We start from the raw sequence: 16554 nt of genomic DNA, 5'->3' as shown, positions 1-16554 counted from the left end.
AAGAATTTCATGTACAAAACTTCTACAATTAGCGTCCTCAGTTCCCAAACATTTACTGAGTGTTGGTAAAGGAAAAGGTGATGTACAACAGTGGTAAACATGTCCCTGTCCCAACATTTTTGGAACGTGTTCCAGGCATCAAGTTCAGAATGAATCTATATTTACAAAAGACATTAAAGTTTATTAGTTTGAACATTAAATATCTTGTTTTTATATTGTATTCAATTGAATATAGGTCAAAAGGGATTTGCAAATCATTGCATTCTGTTTTTATTTATGTTTTACACAGCATCGCAACTTTTTTGGAATTGGGGTTGAATACAGTAGTGTTAGATTTACACTTGACTATTCTAAGCCCGATTTAATATAATTCTGTTTACTAAAAAGTGCTTAAATGAAGATTTATTTCTAATATTTGAAGTATGAGAAGTAGTGTTAGTAGTCTACATTATAGATGTCGTATTTTCTCACGTTAGAAAATGTAATTCCATGTGAATGTCATTGTAATTGTTGAAATGACAAAGTTAAATAAGTGAAACAGTGCTTTCTCATAAATTTTCCACAAAGTTTAAATTTGAACAATTTAGGAATTCAATAACAAAATACTCTAGGTGGTTAGATAAACTCATTGGAGACCAACACATACAGTATATAGAATTGTAGTGGGGCAAAAGTTTCTGAACACTGCCTACATAAGTATTTAAAAATAAAATAAAGTTGTTAAAAGTTGGGACAGATTTTTTAAAAGACAGTTTTTTGTCTGCATGTGTTTTGGGGTACAAGATTCAGGATGGAATTGTTTTGTTTCAAAGAAGTTAGTTTCTTTAAAAAGTACTGATTACATCCTTAAGTGCAATAGTGAAGTACCTTATAAATTTTTCCAGCTCAAACTTCATGCGACCTCACTGCAGTAATAAAAGTCCAAAATGAGAAAACAGCAAATGTAAAAGAAAGTAGAATGTGTCAGTAAATACTATTATGTCTATGGATGTGAACTGGGGTGTCAGTGATTAAATAATGTGGCACACAGTGGACTCTATCTTACAGTGGTGCTTGAAAGTTTGTGAACCCTTTAGAATTTTCTATATTTCTGCATAAATATGACCTAAAACATCATCAGATTTTCAAACAAGTCCTAAAAGTAGATAAAGAGAACCCAGTTAAACAAATGAGACAAAAATATTATACTTGGTCATTTATTTATTGAGGAAAATGATCCAATATTACATATCTGTGAGTGGCAAAAGTATGTGAACCTCTAGGATTAGCAGTTAATTTGAAGGTGAAATTAGAGTCAGGTGTTTTCAATCAATGGGATGACAGTCAGGTGTGAGTGGGCACCCTGTTTTATTTAAAGAACAGGGATGTCTGTGAAGATTCTCAATCATCCAGGTCATAGTAAACTGTGGGTGGTAGAAATGGGCAACTGGACTTGCTTGAAGATTCTTGAAAACGTTTCACCTCTCGTCCAAAAGGCTTCCTCAGTTCTGTCTGACTAATAGGGAGTATCAGATATTTATCCTCTCCTGGCTCAGAATCAGAATCAGAATTCTGATGACCAGCCCATCTAAGGTGTCATTGAGGCATCATGTTGGTGTGGGTCACTGGAGGTTGGGTGTGAATGGCGAGTCATTAGGGTGATCAAAGGACTGCCCGTTAGGGTGATCAATGGCAATCTGACTCTCTCTGTCCTCCTGTGAGTCCCCGAAAACAGCTGGGTCCTGGCGTACACCCAGCCGTCTGGGAAGAGTGTCCAAGACCACCTTGTAGATGGTTGACAAATGATGTCTTAGACCCCCACCTCTGTTCAGTGATGGCCATTCCAGGTTGACAAAAATGGCTTCTTTGACTCCTCGCTCATACCAACGATCCTCTCTGGCTAAAATGCGTACGTCACAATCCCGAAATGAGTGTCCTTCATTGTTAAGATGAATGTAGACAGCCGAGTCCTGGCCTGAGGAGAGCCACAGGAGAGCCAGCTCATCAGGCCAGGACTCGGCTGTCTACATTCATCTTAACAAGGTGTGACCCCCTTGCTGCACAAGGGGGTCACACCAGATACTGAAAGCAAAGGTTCACATACTTTTGCCACTCACAGATATGTAATATTGGATCATTTTCCTCAATAAATAAATGACCAAGTATAATATTTTTGTCTCATTTGTTTAACTGGGTTCTCTTTATCTACTTTTAGGACTTGTTTGAAAATCTGATGATGTTTTAGGTCATATTTATGCAGAAATATAGAAAATTCTAAAGGGTTCACAAACTTTCAAGTACCACTGTAACAACAGAGGATTTAAATTTAAAAGAAAGTGTTCCAAATACACTCTCAGAAAGAAGGGTACTAGACTTTGATATGTAAAAAGAAAAAGATTTAAGGCACATAATTGGACGATAATACAAAAGGACCCTTAATTATCCAAAGAACCCTTAATAAACCCTTGTGTACAATGCTCCATCAATATACTGTCCAGATAACCATTTGAAATATATCATGTAACCTTTACCATAATAATGTTATGATGTTTAGGGTGCGCAGTGTGGTGACGGGGTGAGGGAGAGGAACGTGTCGTGTGTGGTGCACTGGGGGTCCCTCTCCGGGCCTCCTCATCCCAAGGCAGTGCAGGAGGAGCACTGTGTGGAGAATGGACTAAGCACGCCCACAGGGACAGAGCTCCATCAGCCCTGTTCCATTCCCTGCCCAGGTCAAAAACACACACTACTTACACATTATCCTGGAAAAGAAAAAGGCTGATAGGTTTTGATATGAGGTATAGTTGCTAGTGCCTCAAAGAATAAGCTCTCCTAATTTCCAGTGTTTCCGTGAATACTGAGAAATGTGTGTCCCAGAGCCATCTCTAGGCCTGTGTAATGTGGAGAGATCTACAACCTGTACATACAGCAAGAACTTCCTGGGGCCTACTGTGAAAAAATTCAGCAGGCCTCTTGGACATTTTTTAGTTGTTGGAAAAAATTGAAATAAGTGTGAAAATGGCCAACTTGGCTTGTCCTACCTGCAACCTTGGTTTGAACTAACAGTGTTATTTTTCCACTGAAAGCCAGCAGACAGGCTTACCCTCTGTGCATGTCATGGATAAGAGTGTGTTTAAAGAAAATACAACTAAACTTGATGCAGCTTTTAATCATTTCGACTGCGGCTCAGCTAAAGTAGGTGTCCTATGAACTTGCGGTCAATTCTGTGATGGTGCTGAATTCAGCCCCAGCGTTACAACGGTTTCTCAGATACAAGGTTTGCCTGCCTCATGTTATCTGGCAGGGCAACATAACATCTCGTACACATGATCATGTGTACTACTTTTGGTACTTTATCTTTCTTGCGTGGAGTGGAGGGTGTAAAAATTGAAGCAGATCTTGTTTACGTGTCAACTCTGTGACGGTGATTACATCTGCGTGATTAACTGTGGTAAGTAGTCAGTACGATGAAACAAAGCGACAGCCCAGTCCCTTCACGCACATGACCCTGGGCGATAATAGGTCGATACCAATGGACATGGCACGCCAAAAAGTCCAAAATTTGTCAACTATATGACATCAATTATGTGACGTCTAATTAAGCATTGCAAATGCTACTGGATACTGCAATGCAGGCTACAATTCCACCAACAATGTTTATTGATGAAGCCAAATTCTAGACAACAAGCCATTTGATTTTGACCTTAAAGGAGGGGGTGCACAAAAAGTAGCAGGCCTAGCTTAGTTATTACAACCCCGATTCCAAAAAAGTTGGGACAAAGTACAAATTGTAAATAAAAACGGAATGCAATGATGTGGAAGTTTCAAAATTCCATATTTTATTCAGAATAGAACACAGATGACATATCAAATGTTTAAACTGAGAAAATGTATCATTTAAAGAGAAAAATTAGGTGATTTTAAATTTCATGACAAGAACACATCTCAAAAAAGTTGGGACAAGGCCATGTTTACCACTGTGAGACATCCCCTTTTCTCTTTACAACAGTCTGTAAACGTCTGGGGACTGAGGAGACAAGTTGCTCAAGTTTAGGGATAGGAATGTTAACCCATTCTTGTCTAATGTAGGATTCTAGTTGCTCAACTGTCTTAGGTCTTTTTTGTCGTATCTTCCGTTTTATGATGCGCCAAATGTTTTCTATGGGTGAAAGATCTGGACTGCAGGCTGGCCAGTTCAGTACCCGGACCCTTCTTCTACGCAGCCATGATGCTGTAATTGATGCAGTATGTGGTTTGGCATTGTCATGTTGGAAAATGCAAGGTCTTCCCTGAAAGAGACGTCGGCTAGCTGGGAGCATATGTTGCTCTAGAACCTGGATATACCTTTCAGCATTGATGGTGTCTTTCCAGATGTGTAAGCTGCCCATGCCACACGCACTAATGCAACCCCATACCATCAGAGATGCAGGCTTCTGAACTGAGCGCTGATAACAACTTGAGTCGTCCTTCTCCTCTTTAGTCCGAATGACACGGCGTCCCTGATTTCCATAAAGAACTTCAAATTTTGATTCGTCTGACCACAGAACAGTTTTCCACTTTGCCACAGTCCATTTTAAATGAGCCTTGGCCCAGAGAAGACGTCTGCGCTTCTGGATCATGTTTAGATACGGCTTCTTCTTTGAACTATAGAGTTTTAGCTGGCAACGGCGGATGGCACGGTGAATTGTGTTCACAGATAATGTTCTCTGGAAATATTCCTGAGCCCATTTTGTGATTTCCAATACAGAAGCATGCCTGTATGTGATGTAGTGCCGTCTAAGGGCCCGAAGATCACGGGCACCCAGTATGGTTTTCTGGCCTTGACCCTTACGCACAGAGATTCTTCCAGATTCTCTGAATCTTTTGATGATATTATGCACTGTAGATGATGATATGTTCAAACTCTTTGCAATTTTACACTGTCGAACTCCTTTCTGATATTGCTCCACTATTTGTCGGCGCAGAATTAGGGGGATTGGTGATCCTCTTCCCATCTTTACTTCTGAGAGCCGCTGCCACTCCAAGATGCTCTTTTTATACCCAGTCATGTTAATGACCTATTGCCAATTGACCTAATGAGTTGCAATTTGGTCCTCCAGCTGTTCCTCTTTTGTACCTTTAACTTTTCCAGCCTCTTATTGCCCCTGTCCCAACTTTTTTGAGATGTGTTGCTGTCATGAAATTTCAAATGAGCCAATATTTGGCATGAAATTTCAAAATGTCTCACTTTCGACATTTGATATGTTGTCTATGTTCTATTGTGAATACAATATCAGTTTTTGAGATTTGTAAATTATTGCATTCCGTTTTTATTTACAATTTGTACTTTGTCCCAACTTTTTTGGAATCAGGGTTGTATTAGCTTAAATATTTTGACTGCATTTAGTCCTAAATTAAGATAAACAAGTTACAAGTTAGCATTTTCTGTCATTTATACAAAATAGTTAAGAATTACAGCCACCAGGATTGTATTATAGGAATAGATAATAGCTGGTCTATCTGTCACATAGTTGACATCTCACAAAACGATGGATGTGATTAGTGCTGTATACCGAAAACTATTAAAGCATTTGAGCGCGGTTCTGCTGTGGACCTTTCACTTGGGATGTGATACTATCACTTGGCGGGATTTATACCAAAACCCCACATACTTCATTTTTGACAAATTGCCCACCCCAAATTTCTCAGCATTCACAGAAACACTCAGTTATTTGAACCTGATGCCAAAGCTAATACTTTAAAATTGTATCATTATCTTAATTATTAGCACCTATAAAACCACAAAATATTGCAATGTGCATGATCATTAGACACCGAAAAAGCAGAAGTGCCTACATTTTGTAACAGCATGTACATGTCATTATTTAGGCTCATGGTTATTTAACACAAAAGACTTTTAGCACAAGTTCTGAAGTCTCTTCGCACAACACAAGTTCTTTAGCACAAGATCCAAGAACACTTAATCTTGATGAAGAATACTTAATTTCCACACTACGGTGGATATCATAGTATATACATCCATTTCTGTTCACGGAGTACTCAATTAAAAGAAAATTAGAGATTTGAAAATTAGAAAAGTGAAAATTTTTACCATCTATCCCATTGTTATTTCAACAACAGGTTTAAAGAACAACGCAAAAACACAATAGACTTTATTATTATTATTATTATTATTATTATTATTATTATTATTATTCAAATAAGGTGCAAGCTGTTCTTGATCTGATCGACTTGTACAAATTGTCTGTAATCTGTATGCTGTGGTTTTTTCACACAATCTACAAATTAGTGTTTGTGGTTTATCGATTTGATAATTTAACGGTTTTTAGAGGTTGATAGCATTGAACAAAAAAGAAATATTGAAATCAAATATAAACACGCTGCAACAAAGTGAATTTCCCTGTAAACTCGCCACAGCTTCGAGACTTGTCTTGATGATCAAACAACCCTTACATCTTAGCGTCAACTCTTCTTCATCTTCTTGCTTCACCATTGCCGTATTATAAACAATTGATATATTAATTTTGATTGTTTTGTCATTCCTGAATGTTTATATTGCACTTTTATTTAATTGCCATTCGTTCTAGGATACTTTAGTGGAAGTTTCTTTCGTTTCTTTACATATCGCAACTGTTGGTTACTTCTTAGTCGGCAAAACACGTTGTCAAGCTGCAGGGCAAGAGACGTAATCCCCTGGTTAATTAATTCGGCAAACGCGTAATTATTGATAGTCACTTGAATATGTGAGATGATCAGAAGTGACTGAAGTTATCTATGAAAGTACCCACAATTCAAGGTTTGTTATGGTTTAACTACAAATATCCAAAGACACCAAAGAATCGGATTTTCAGTCCACGTTTCAGGGATCAGCAGCTGATCCTTAACATGGACAGCAGCAGAAATTCCGGCTTCCAGTCCCTAAGCAATCATAATAAACCCCTTCCTATATCAAGAGGAGTGGGTTTTTTTTTTTATTATTGTGACCATAATTCAGAGTTGTGCTAAAGAACATCGAGTTGTGCTAAGAGACTTTAGAACTTGTGCTAAAAGACTTTTGTGCTAAATAACTGGATACCATTTAGCCTCATTAGCTACAATAGCAAGCTACCTCAACACAGCTAGATCGTTTCGCTAATGTTACCTCTCTAGCAGTAGGTAATGTTCGGCTACATATTATATTTAAAACAAATTACTCACAAACTCATTAAAACTGGCTTTTTATATTGTGTAAACCAGGAGTCAAGTTAAACTCTAAGTTTGCCATTAGCAAAGTTTGCTAGCAAGCTAGTTAACAATAGACCCCTTCGCATGTTTGTAAACAAACCGACCGTTGCGACCCAGAAACAATGGCGCTGCCCATAGACCCCTTCGCAGTAAACGTCATTCATACGTAAGCGGAAATTGCGTGCGCAGCCTGGACCCAAAAAAGACTCAGCGATGCCTAGTTGTTGTGTTGTCGGGTGTCAGAATCGTAGCAGTGATGGGGTTAAAATGTTCAGAATTCCAGCAGGATCTCACCCATTCCAAAAAAATCGCCGACGTCTATGGCTACAAGCCATCAAACGTGTAGACTGGGATGAAAGCACCATCAAAAATGTGCGGGTTTGCAGCGCCCACGTCATCACAGGTAAGATCAGGCTATTTATTAAATCTTTCTTTTTTATTCTTTCTAGTCTTCGTTTATTGATGTAGCAAAATACTTTGGTAAAGTTTGTCTGATTAGCTGGGTCATAGTTACACAATGTAATGAATATTGTTAGCATGTTAGCTTAGCTTTGCATGCAGTTTTGTTTGTAGGAGAGGTCTCGCTTGACGCAAGCAGTCCAGATTTTGTGCCATCATTATTTGTGTATGCCGAAAATCACAATTTTAAAGCAAGGATGGAAAGGTAAAATTGTGTGCCCTCACTCTAAATGCCAACTCACGTTGACTGCTCTAACCTAGCTCCCGCCCCGTTCAGTTTCATTTCTGCTCTCTGCCTCTCGCTTTTTACGCAGCTCTGATTTCTCTTAGCTGCACTCTTTACACTATCATTCCTTTCATGCCATTACCTCCTGCAAATTGCTGTTTAGTGTTGGCATTTGCTGTTGTAGCTAAAGCCACATTGCCATCACATCACTGGCATAATTTGATTAAAACAAAATGAATATGAATGTCCCATTGTTAATCAAGTTGTACATGCCCGCACATAACATAATCATATGCGTCTAAAGACTTGTAGGCACGAAGTTTTTCGTGGGTGTACACTGAAGTCTTGTCAATAAGGTACGAGTATATATCTGGCCATTGTATACCAGGGAACTTACTAACATCGTCCGTCCACTCTTTAATTAAATGCGGATCCGGTAGGCGATGTCCACTTGTTAGAGTTAACTTATTTTTGTAGCATTCTTGATTTTGTAACGACAATTGTTTGGCATAATCTGACAGCTCATAATGCCGGTCTATAGACCCCTTCGCATGTTTGTAAACAAACCGGCCGTTGCCAGGATGCGTGCGCAGCCTGGACCCAGAAACAATGGCGCTGCCCATAGACCGGCATTATGAGCTGTCAGATTATGCCAAATAATTGTCGTTACAAGATCGAGAATGCTACATAAATAAGTTAACTCTAACAAGTGGACATCGCCTACCGGATCCGCATTTAATTAAAGAGTGGATGGACGATGTTAGTAAGTTCCCTGGTATATAATGGCCAGATATATACTCGTACCTTATTGACAAGACTTCAGTGTACACCCACGAAAAACTTTGTGCCTACAAGTCTTTAGACGCATATGATTATGTTATGTGCGGGCATGTACAACTTGATTAACAATGGGACATTCATATTCATTTTGTTTTAATCAAATTATGCCAGTGATGTGATGGCAATGTGGCTTTAGCTACAACAGCAAATACCAACACTAAACAGCAATTTGCAGGAGGTGATGGCATGAAAGGAATGATAGTGTAAAGAGTGCAGCTAAGAGAAATCAGAGCTGCGTAAAAAGCGAGAGGCAGAGAGCAGAAATGAAACTGAACGGGGCGGGAGCTAGGTTAGAGCAGTCAACGTGAGTTGGCATTTAGAGTGAGGGCACACAATTTTACCTTTCCATCCTTGCTTTAAAATTGTGATTTTCGGCATACACAAATAATGATGGCACAAAATCTGGACTGCTTGAGTCAAGCGAGACCTCTCCTACAAACAAAATTGCATGCAAAGCTAAGTTAACATGCTAACAATATTCATTACATTGTGTAACTATCACCCAGCGACTCAGACAAACGTTACCAAAGTATTTTGCTACATCAATAAACGAAGACTAGAAAGAATAAAAAAGAAAGATTTAATAAATAGCCTGATCTTACCTGTGATGAAGTGGGCGCTGCAAACCCCCGCATTTTTGATGGTGCTTTCATCCCAGTCTACACGTTTGATGGCTTGTAGCCATAGACGTCGGCGATTTTTTTGGAATGGGTGAGATCCTGCTGGAATTCTGAACATTTTAACCCCATCACTGCTACGATTCTGACACCCGACAACACAACAACTAGGCATTTCTGAGTCTTTTTTGGGTCCAGGCTGCGCGCGCAATTTCCGCTTACGTATGAATGACGTTTACTGCGAAGGGGTCTATAGGATAGCCCTCAAACTCCCAGACTGCTGCTTTTTTGTGATCAAAATCAGTATTATGTGAGTTATGTAACCAAGATATTGGAAAAATAAAACAAAATACTTTCACTGAGATTGTTTAGATAATAATAATAACTAGACAGGGACACTCTAACGAGTGCAAACCCCGCCTTTTCCCTATTAAAATACATTGGGCGAAAATTTCGAAGTTCTGCCATGACCTTGACCTTTGACCTCCAAAATTTAATGGTTTCCTTCCTGGGTGATTGGCAACACATGTACAAAATTTGGTCCAAATCGATCCATTGGTTCTTGAGATATCTTGCAGACACAAAGACAGACAGACAGACAGACAGATACACACACACAGACTGACGCAGGTGAAAATAATAACCCCTCCGACTACTGTCGGCGGGGTTAATAATAATAATAATAATAATAATAATAATAATAATGTTGTGTCTCTCTAAATATTCACCAATTGACAAACAAGCCACATAGGTCATTGTTGTTATTAGATATTAATAAACATGTATTCTACTAATTAATAGAAAACTGTACATATTTTTTGAGTCTGATTAGCCATTAAAGTTACATTTTACACTTGTAGCCTGTGTTACCTGGTGGGATTGTGTCTTCTTAACTTGTTCCTTTTTCATGGTGAAGCTTGGAACTGAGGGACCAGGCTGATAAAACATAGTACACACTTCTATTTATACCCAGGTGTCAAAACAATATTTACTTTTACATTTAGGTTTATATTTATGGCATTTGGGAGATTTCTTTATCCAGAGCAACTTGCAGAAGTCTCAATTATTAAATGCATAGAGGAAATTACATGGTTGTGTAAATATATGAAGTTTATCTTTGAGTGGTGAACATATTCATGAGTGAGTGAAGTGAACGAGTGAACATATTTTCAACACAAGAAGACAAACTTCATATCTTTGCACCACCATGTAATGTTCTTTATATTATATGGACATATCCACACACAAAAAAAAAAAAACGCAAGTTAATCAAAAGAATTTTAATTTTGATCCAGTTCGCCATTTTGACAATGCGCGTCTAGTCAGCGGGAAAACACTGGGAGTGACGTCATTGGAGTGAAATATCAGGGATTATTCTCTCCACATTCACAGGATATGAACAATCGCGCGTTCTGATTGGCTACCCTACTACTAGGATATCAGCTCATATACAGTGAGTACAGAAAAACAAAATGGCAGAGTGCATCAAATCAGATATATCACTTTGTTATCAAGTATTTAAACATGGTAGCCGCGGGGTCTTAAAAGTCTTAAAAAAGTCTTAAATTTAATATTCCAAAATTAAGGCCTTAAAAAGTCTTAAATTGCTTTGTCCAAGTCTTAATTTTTTAAACAAAGGTCTTAAATTTACTCATACTGTTCTACAATGTGAAAACGTGGGTTTTGCGTAACATCAGTGAATTTCTTGGAGTATGCGCAAAGAAAGAAACAATATTGATACATTTTTGCGCCAGCGCAATTGTTGGAGTCCGTGGTGGAGAGGAGACTCCGCGAATCGCAGCATGGGGAAGTGTCGTTTTAATCAGCAGTGGCTTTCAGATGAAAGATATCGTGATTGGGTGAGGGAGGTTCCTGGAAGCGACGTTGAAGCAAGATGCTGTGTTTGTTGAAAGGCCTTCAAGTTGTCCACTATAGGTCATTTCGCTTTAGAGTCTCACATGAAGAGCTCAAAGCACATTGCATCTGCCCGCCACCGCCACCAGCCCATCGCTCAGTTCTGCACGGTTCAATCTCCGAATGCACCTGGAGTTGGCACTAGCACCACTGTCGAACGTCAGCAGCATCAGCCAAGCCAGGCATCATCGGCAAGGCTAGCAACAACACAAGGGCCGAGCAGTGGCACGATGGGTGTCGGTGGAACCCCGACACTTCGGGCAGAGGTGCTCTGGATTTTAAAAACAATTACGGAACACCACTCGTACAGCTCGAATGAGGGCATAAGCGAACTCTTTAAGGCTATGTTCCCAGACTCGGAAGTCGCTACAACATTCTCCTGTGGAAAAAACAAAACGTCTTACAGAACAAAATTCGGTCTTGCTTGTCTTGAATGTGAAGATTTGACAAGCAATGCACATAATGACTTAAGTATATAACTTTTATAATAAAAGTATTTTTACTTGAAACATTTGTCATTGGCGGCACGGTGGTGTAGTGGTTAGCGCTGTCGCCTCACAGCAAGAAGGTTCTGGGTTCGAGCCCCGTGGCCGGTGAGGGCCTTTCTGTGCGGAGTTTGCATGTTCTCCCCGTGTCCACGTGGGTTTCCTCCGGGTGCTCCGGTTTCCCCCACAGTCCAAAGACATGCAGGTTAGGTTAACTGGTGACTCTAAATTGAGCGTAGGTGTGAATGTGAGTGTGAATGGTTGTCTGTGTCTATGTGTCAGCCCTGTGATGACCTGGCGACTTGTCCAGGGTGTACCCCGCCTTTCGCCCGTAGTCAGCTGGGATAGGCTCCAGCTTGCCTGCGACCCTGTAGAACAGGATAAAGCGGCTAGAGATAATGAGATGAGATGAGACATTTGTCATTATTGGGAATTTGATCTGGTGTTCTACAACCGCATAATGGGTGCAATGTAGGTCTTAATTCTCATTTAAGTGGTCTTAAAAAGGTCTTAAAAAAGTCTTAGATTTATGGTGGTCAAACCTGGGGAAACCCTGTTAAAAGAAACAGAAATAGCTAAAAGAATATGGGGGGGGGGGGGGGGGGGTTTTCACCAATATGTCCTGTTCCACACTCCAGCCCAGTCGGTGGCAGTAATGCACCTTTAAGTTGGTTTGCCAACCACCAAAAAAACCCTAAAGAAGAAGAAGAAGAAGAAAATGGCGGAGCGTGTTGCTGAAGCAACCAAGGATGAAATAAAAACTCTACTTGAAAACTCTCAAGCTCCCGGGCTCATCCAACACTCAGGACTCCACTTCCCACAATCCCACTCACACACCAGTCACTACCACGTACACTCCGTCAGCCAACCTGGAGCCACTTCCTAGGAGTGGCTCCCCCGAGTTCTAATCACCATCACCTGTACCTTTCTGCTTATGTCTGTATTTATACCCCTTTGTTTGTTTTGTTCTTTGCACAGTATTGCTTCTATATTTCGTGAGCCTGCTGAGCATTATTATTCCGATTGCTTACTTGTGTATGACCATTTTTGCCTTCCGGTTTTTCCCGTTTCACCTAGCCCTTGTGTTTGTTTGCTCGCTTATCTTGCTTCCCGGCTTTTCGATCCTCGCCTGTCTCCTGATTACGATTTGCCTAGCCCCTGTGTTTTGATTGCCCGTGTCTACTGTTTCCAGGTTCTTGGATTATTGCCCGTTTCTTGACCACGATTTGTCTAGCCCTCGTTACTGTTTCGGATCTCTCGGTATTGACCTGGCCTGGCTTTTGTACATTGTCTGATTTCATTGTTCTCATTAAAACCTTGAGTTCATTCAGAATCCGCGAGCGTCTGGTTTGTCACAGCCGCGTTACAAAAACAAAGCCCAAAACAAAAAAAGCAACAAAATATGGAATAAAAGTATTTGATGGGAAGAACATATCATTTTTTATTTTTCAAAAGTTATTATTATCGCATTTTTCACAAATTGCTCCTGTCATTTCACCAGTTTGTTTACATTCTATGCGGAAATGATTTTGTCAGACGTTTTGTATAAAGTTTTTATTGAACGAATTTGGAAAAAATAAAAATAAAAATGTTCTGTTTCTCACAATCCAGTGAATGTGGATAGAATAAAACAGTTCTTTCACTCAATCTCGTCGTACATGGCTTATAGCAAACTTGGCACTCCATGCCTCATCGGCTATCAGCTCATATACGACTCGATTTCGTGGAATAACTGTTAAATATGTCACTCAGATCCGTGATCTATTTCGGATGAAAAATGCAAGTTTTTCAACACGAGAAGATAAACTTCATATCTTCAAGCCAACGTATGATTTTTCTTTTTATTATATCAACACATTCACAAATAAAAAGTACCCAAATTTATCAAAACAACTCATCAATTTCCTCACGAGTGACATATAGAGATTTATGTCACGGTTTTGGGTCTCCATGTCCCGGATGGAGCACAATATGAAAAATACGAGTGGTGTATTTCCCAGTAAAACACTTGTGTCCATATAATACATCCTACTAGTGCATTAGGTCACAGACTAAGAATGCTATCAGTCTAAGGCCCTGTCCACATGGCAACGGATTCAGGTGACTCCGATACAATTGCTTATCGTTTAGGCCTGGCGTCCACACGGCACTGGCGTTTTGGGTGCCCAAAACGCAATCTTTTTGAGAACGGGTTCCAGAGTGGAAAGATCTGGCAACGTTGCCGTTGCGAAGTCGTCTGGATGAGTAGAACGGATTTGTTTACGATGACGTCACAACCACATGACTGTGAGTGCTTCACGCCGGGTAGAAGTGTAACGAACTCGATGCGAGTTGTCAACAAATCCTATAACTTGGTTCATGAAACGCGCTTACAAAATATTTTCACTGTGAATATTTATTGTGTAATGGTGCAAAGTGAGAGAGAGAGAGAGAGAGAGAGAGAGAGAGAGAGACTCTGCCCTTAGGGCAGAGTCAATCCCGCCAGCAAAAATAGGGAAAAAAAGGAGCGATCTCATCTCTTCAGATGTTGGTTTAAGTCCTACAATACATTCCTCAAAAAGGGCGTAGAACAACAAATTAATCCATCAACATGTAGCATTCAATTTATTCCGGACCATTAAAGACGCCGCCTTCCGCGTAGAATCATACGTCATCCTCGCCGCCATATTGGATAGGTCAAAGCGGAGAATAAAGATTAGCTGCATTTAACTGTACCAACAGGTTTACCGTCCAAACGAGATCACATGGGATTACCTTTCACAGGTGAGACTGGAAAAATACTTTTCATTGTATTTGGTCATTATAATGTAATTTTACGAACAGATTTTCCTGACTTTGTGGCTAATATGAAGTCTCGCGCATAATAGTTTATGCGCATGCGTCCTTACTTCTTCTATTGTTCTGGTGTCTCCGAAGGGACCGTCTTACAGCGCCCCTAGAGGTGTGGCATGTGTATTGCATCGTTTTCAGCAAGCGTTGCGTTGCCATATGGACCTGATATTTTACTGATCGTTGCCCATTTGGACGCGATATATTTTTAAATAACATCTCGTTGCCGTTGTCGTGTGGATGTAGCCTAAAATCTCTGCTGTGGAAATAAAGTGCTAAGTTAAGTACTTCATGAAGAGACGGATGTTTTAGTCGTCGTTAGGACCCTGCCAGCTGTGATTGGACAACTAGAGGAAGTTAATTCTACCACCCAGGCACCAGATCAGAGTAGAGTCTTGATGCATGCCTTCTTCGTACCCTGAGAGACCAATCAAGTTAGAGGTGTTAGAGGATCAGCTCATAAACAAACAGTTTATTAGGATAATAAACATTCAGATACTCTATGTTTGGTGATGTAGAGATATAGAATGGATGTTGTATGGGACTAAAATCCTTCCTTCCTTCATGTAATGAAGCTCTTATTTGACTTTGAACATAACCTTTAATCACTTTCCATGCTTGTCACATTTCATCAGGAGACTGTTATCTGACCAGTTGGTCGCCATGGAGCGTGTGCCAGCTGCTTTGTCTGGATGGACGGAGCTTTGAGTTGTGGGGGCACCAGGCTCGATCCAGAGCGGTGATCGCCCAGGTCCCGGAGAACAAGGGTTCCTGTCCGAGTCAAGTCTATGAAACACGAGCGTGCCAAAGTGAGTGGTCAGTGGTGTCAGCCAGAGTCTGCTCATGCACTAGAGTTGGAACTGCATTAACATGATGGCATTTTGCGAGATGCCAATCAGTGCAGGATATCTGTGAAATTAGCTACAGTGGATATAAAAAGTGTACACATCCTGTTAAAATGATAGCTTTTTCTTATGTAAAACAAAAAAATAAGACCACAACAAATAATTTCAAAACTTTTCCCACCTTTAATGTGACCTATAACCTGTACAATTCAACTGAAAAACAAACAAATCTGTACGGAGGGAAAAACATTTAAAAAATGTACAATAAGCTGGTTGCATAAGTGTGCACACCCTTAAACTAATACTTTGTTGAAGCACCTTTTGATTTAATTACAGCATTCAGTCTTTTTGGGTCAGAGTCTATCAGCCTGCCACATCTAGACTTGGCAATATTTGCCCACTCTTCCTTGCAAAAGCGCTCCAAATCTGTCAGATTGCGAGGGCGTGTCTTGTGGTCTCTTCAGGTCACCCCACAGATTTTCAATTGGATTTAGGTCTGGGCTCTGGCTGGACTATTCCAAAACTTTTTTGGGGGTCATTGTCATGCTGAAAGATGAACTTCCTCTTCATCTTCAGCTTTCTAGCAGACACCTGAAGGTTTTGAGCCAAAATTGACTGGTATTTAGAACTGTTCATAATTCCCTCGACCTTGACTAAAGCCCCTGTTCCAGCTGAAGAAAAACAACCTCAAAACATGATGCTGCCACCACCATGCTTCACCGTGGGTATGGGGTTCTTTTGGTGATGTGCAGTGTTGTTTTTACACCAAACATACCTTTAGGAATTGTGGCCAAAAAGTTCAACCTTGGTTTCATCAAACCAGAACACATTTTCCTACATGCTTTTGGGAGAGTTGATGGATTTTTTTGCAAAATTTAGCCGGGCCTGGATGTTTTTCTTTGACCCTATCTCATAGTCCAGACATATGGAGAATACGGGAGATTGCTGTCACATATCGTACACAACCAGTACTTGCCAGAAATTCCTGCAGCTCCTTCAGTGTTGCTGTCGGCCTCTCGGCAACCTCGCTGACCAGTTTTCGTCTTGTCTTTTCATCAATTTTGGAGGGACGTCCAGTTCTCAGTAATGTCACTGTTGTCCCATATTTTCTCCACTTCTTGATGACTGTCTTCACTGTG

General features: G+C 40.2%; 1 protein-coding gene and 1 long non-coding RNA gene across 2 annotated transcripts in view; one reads left to right on the top strand and one right to left on the bottom strand.

Moving 5' to 3' along the window:
• Positions 1 to 16554, bottom strand: part of LOC132899681 (uncharacterized) — a 181775-nt gene that overhangs the window by 73197 nt on the left and 92024 nt on the right. The gene's annotated exons all lie outside the window — the stretch shown is intronic.
• thsd7bb (thrombospondin, type I, domain containing 7Bb) overlaps positions 1 to 16554 on the top strand; it is a 279114-nt gene that overhangs the window by 249076 nt on the left and 13484 nt on the right. The window contains exons 22-23 of the mRNA XM_060941740.1: positions 2534 to 2708; positions 15206 to 15379. Of these exons, the coding sequence (XP_060797723.1) occupies positions 2534 to 2708; positions 15206 to 15379 (349 nt within the window). The remainder of the gene's footprint in view (positions 1 to 2533; positions 2709 to 15205; positions 15380 to 16554) is intronic.

Source organism: Neoarius graeffei, chromosome 15 (genome assembly GCF_027579695.1).
Source record: "Neoarius graeffei isolate fNeoGra1 chromosome 15, fNeoGra1.pri, whole genome shotgun sequence".
Lineage (NCBI taxonomy): Eukaryota > Metazoa > Chordata > Actinopteri > Siluriformes > Ariidae > Neoarius > Neoarius graeffei.
Note: the sequence above shows the minus strand (reverse complement) of the source record. Positions and strands in the feature narration are given on the sequence as shown.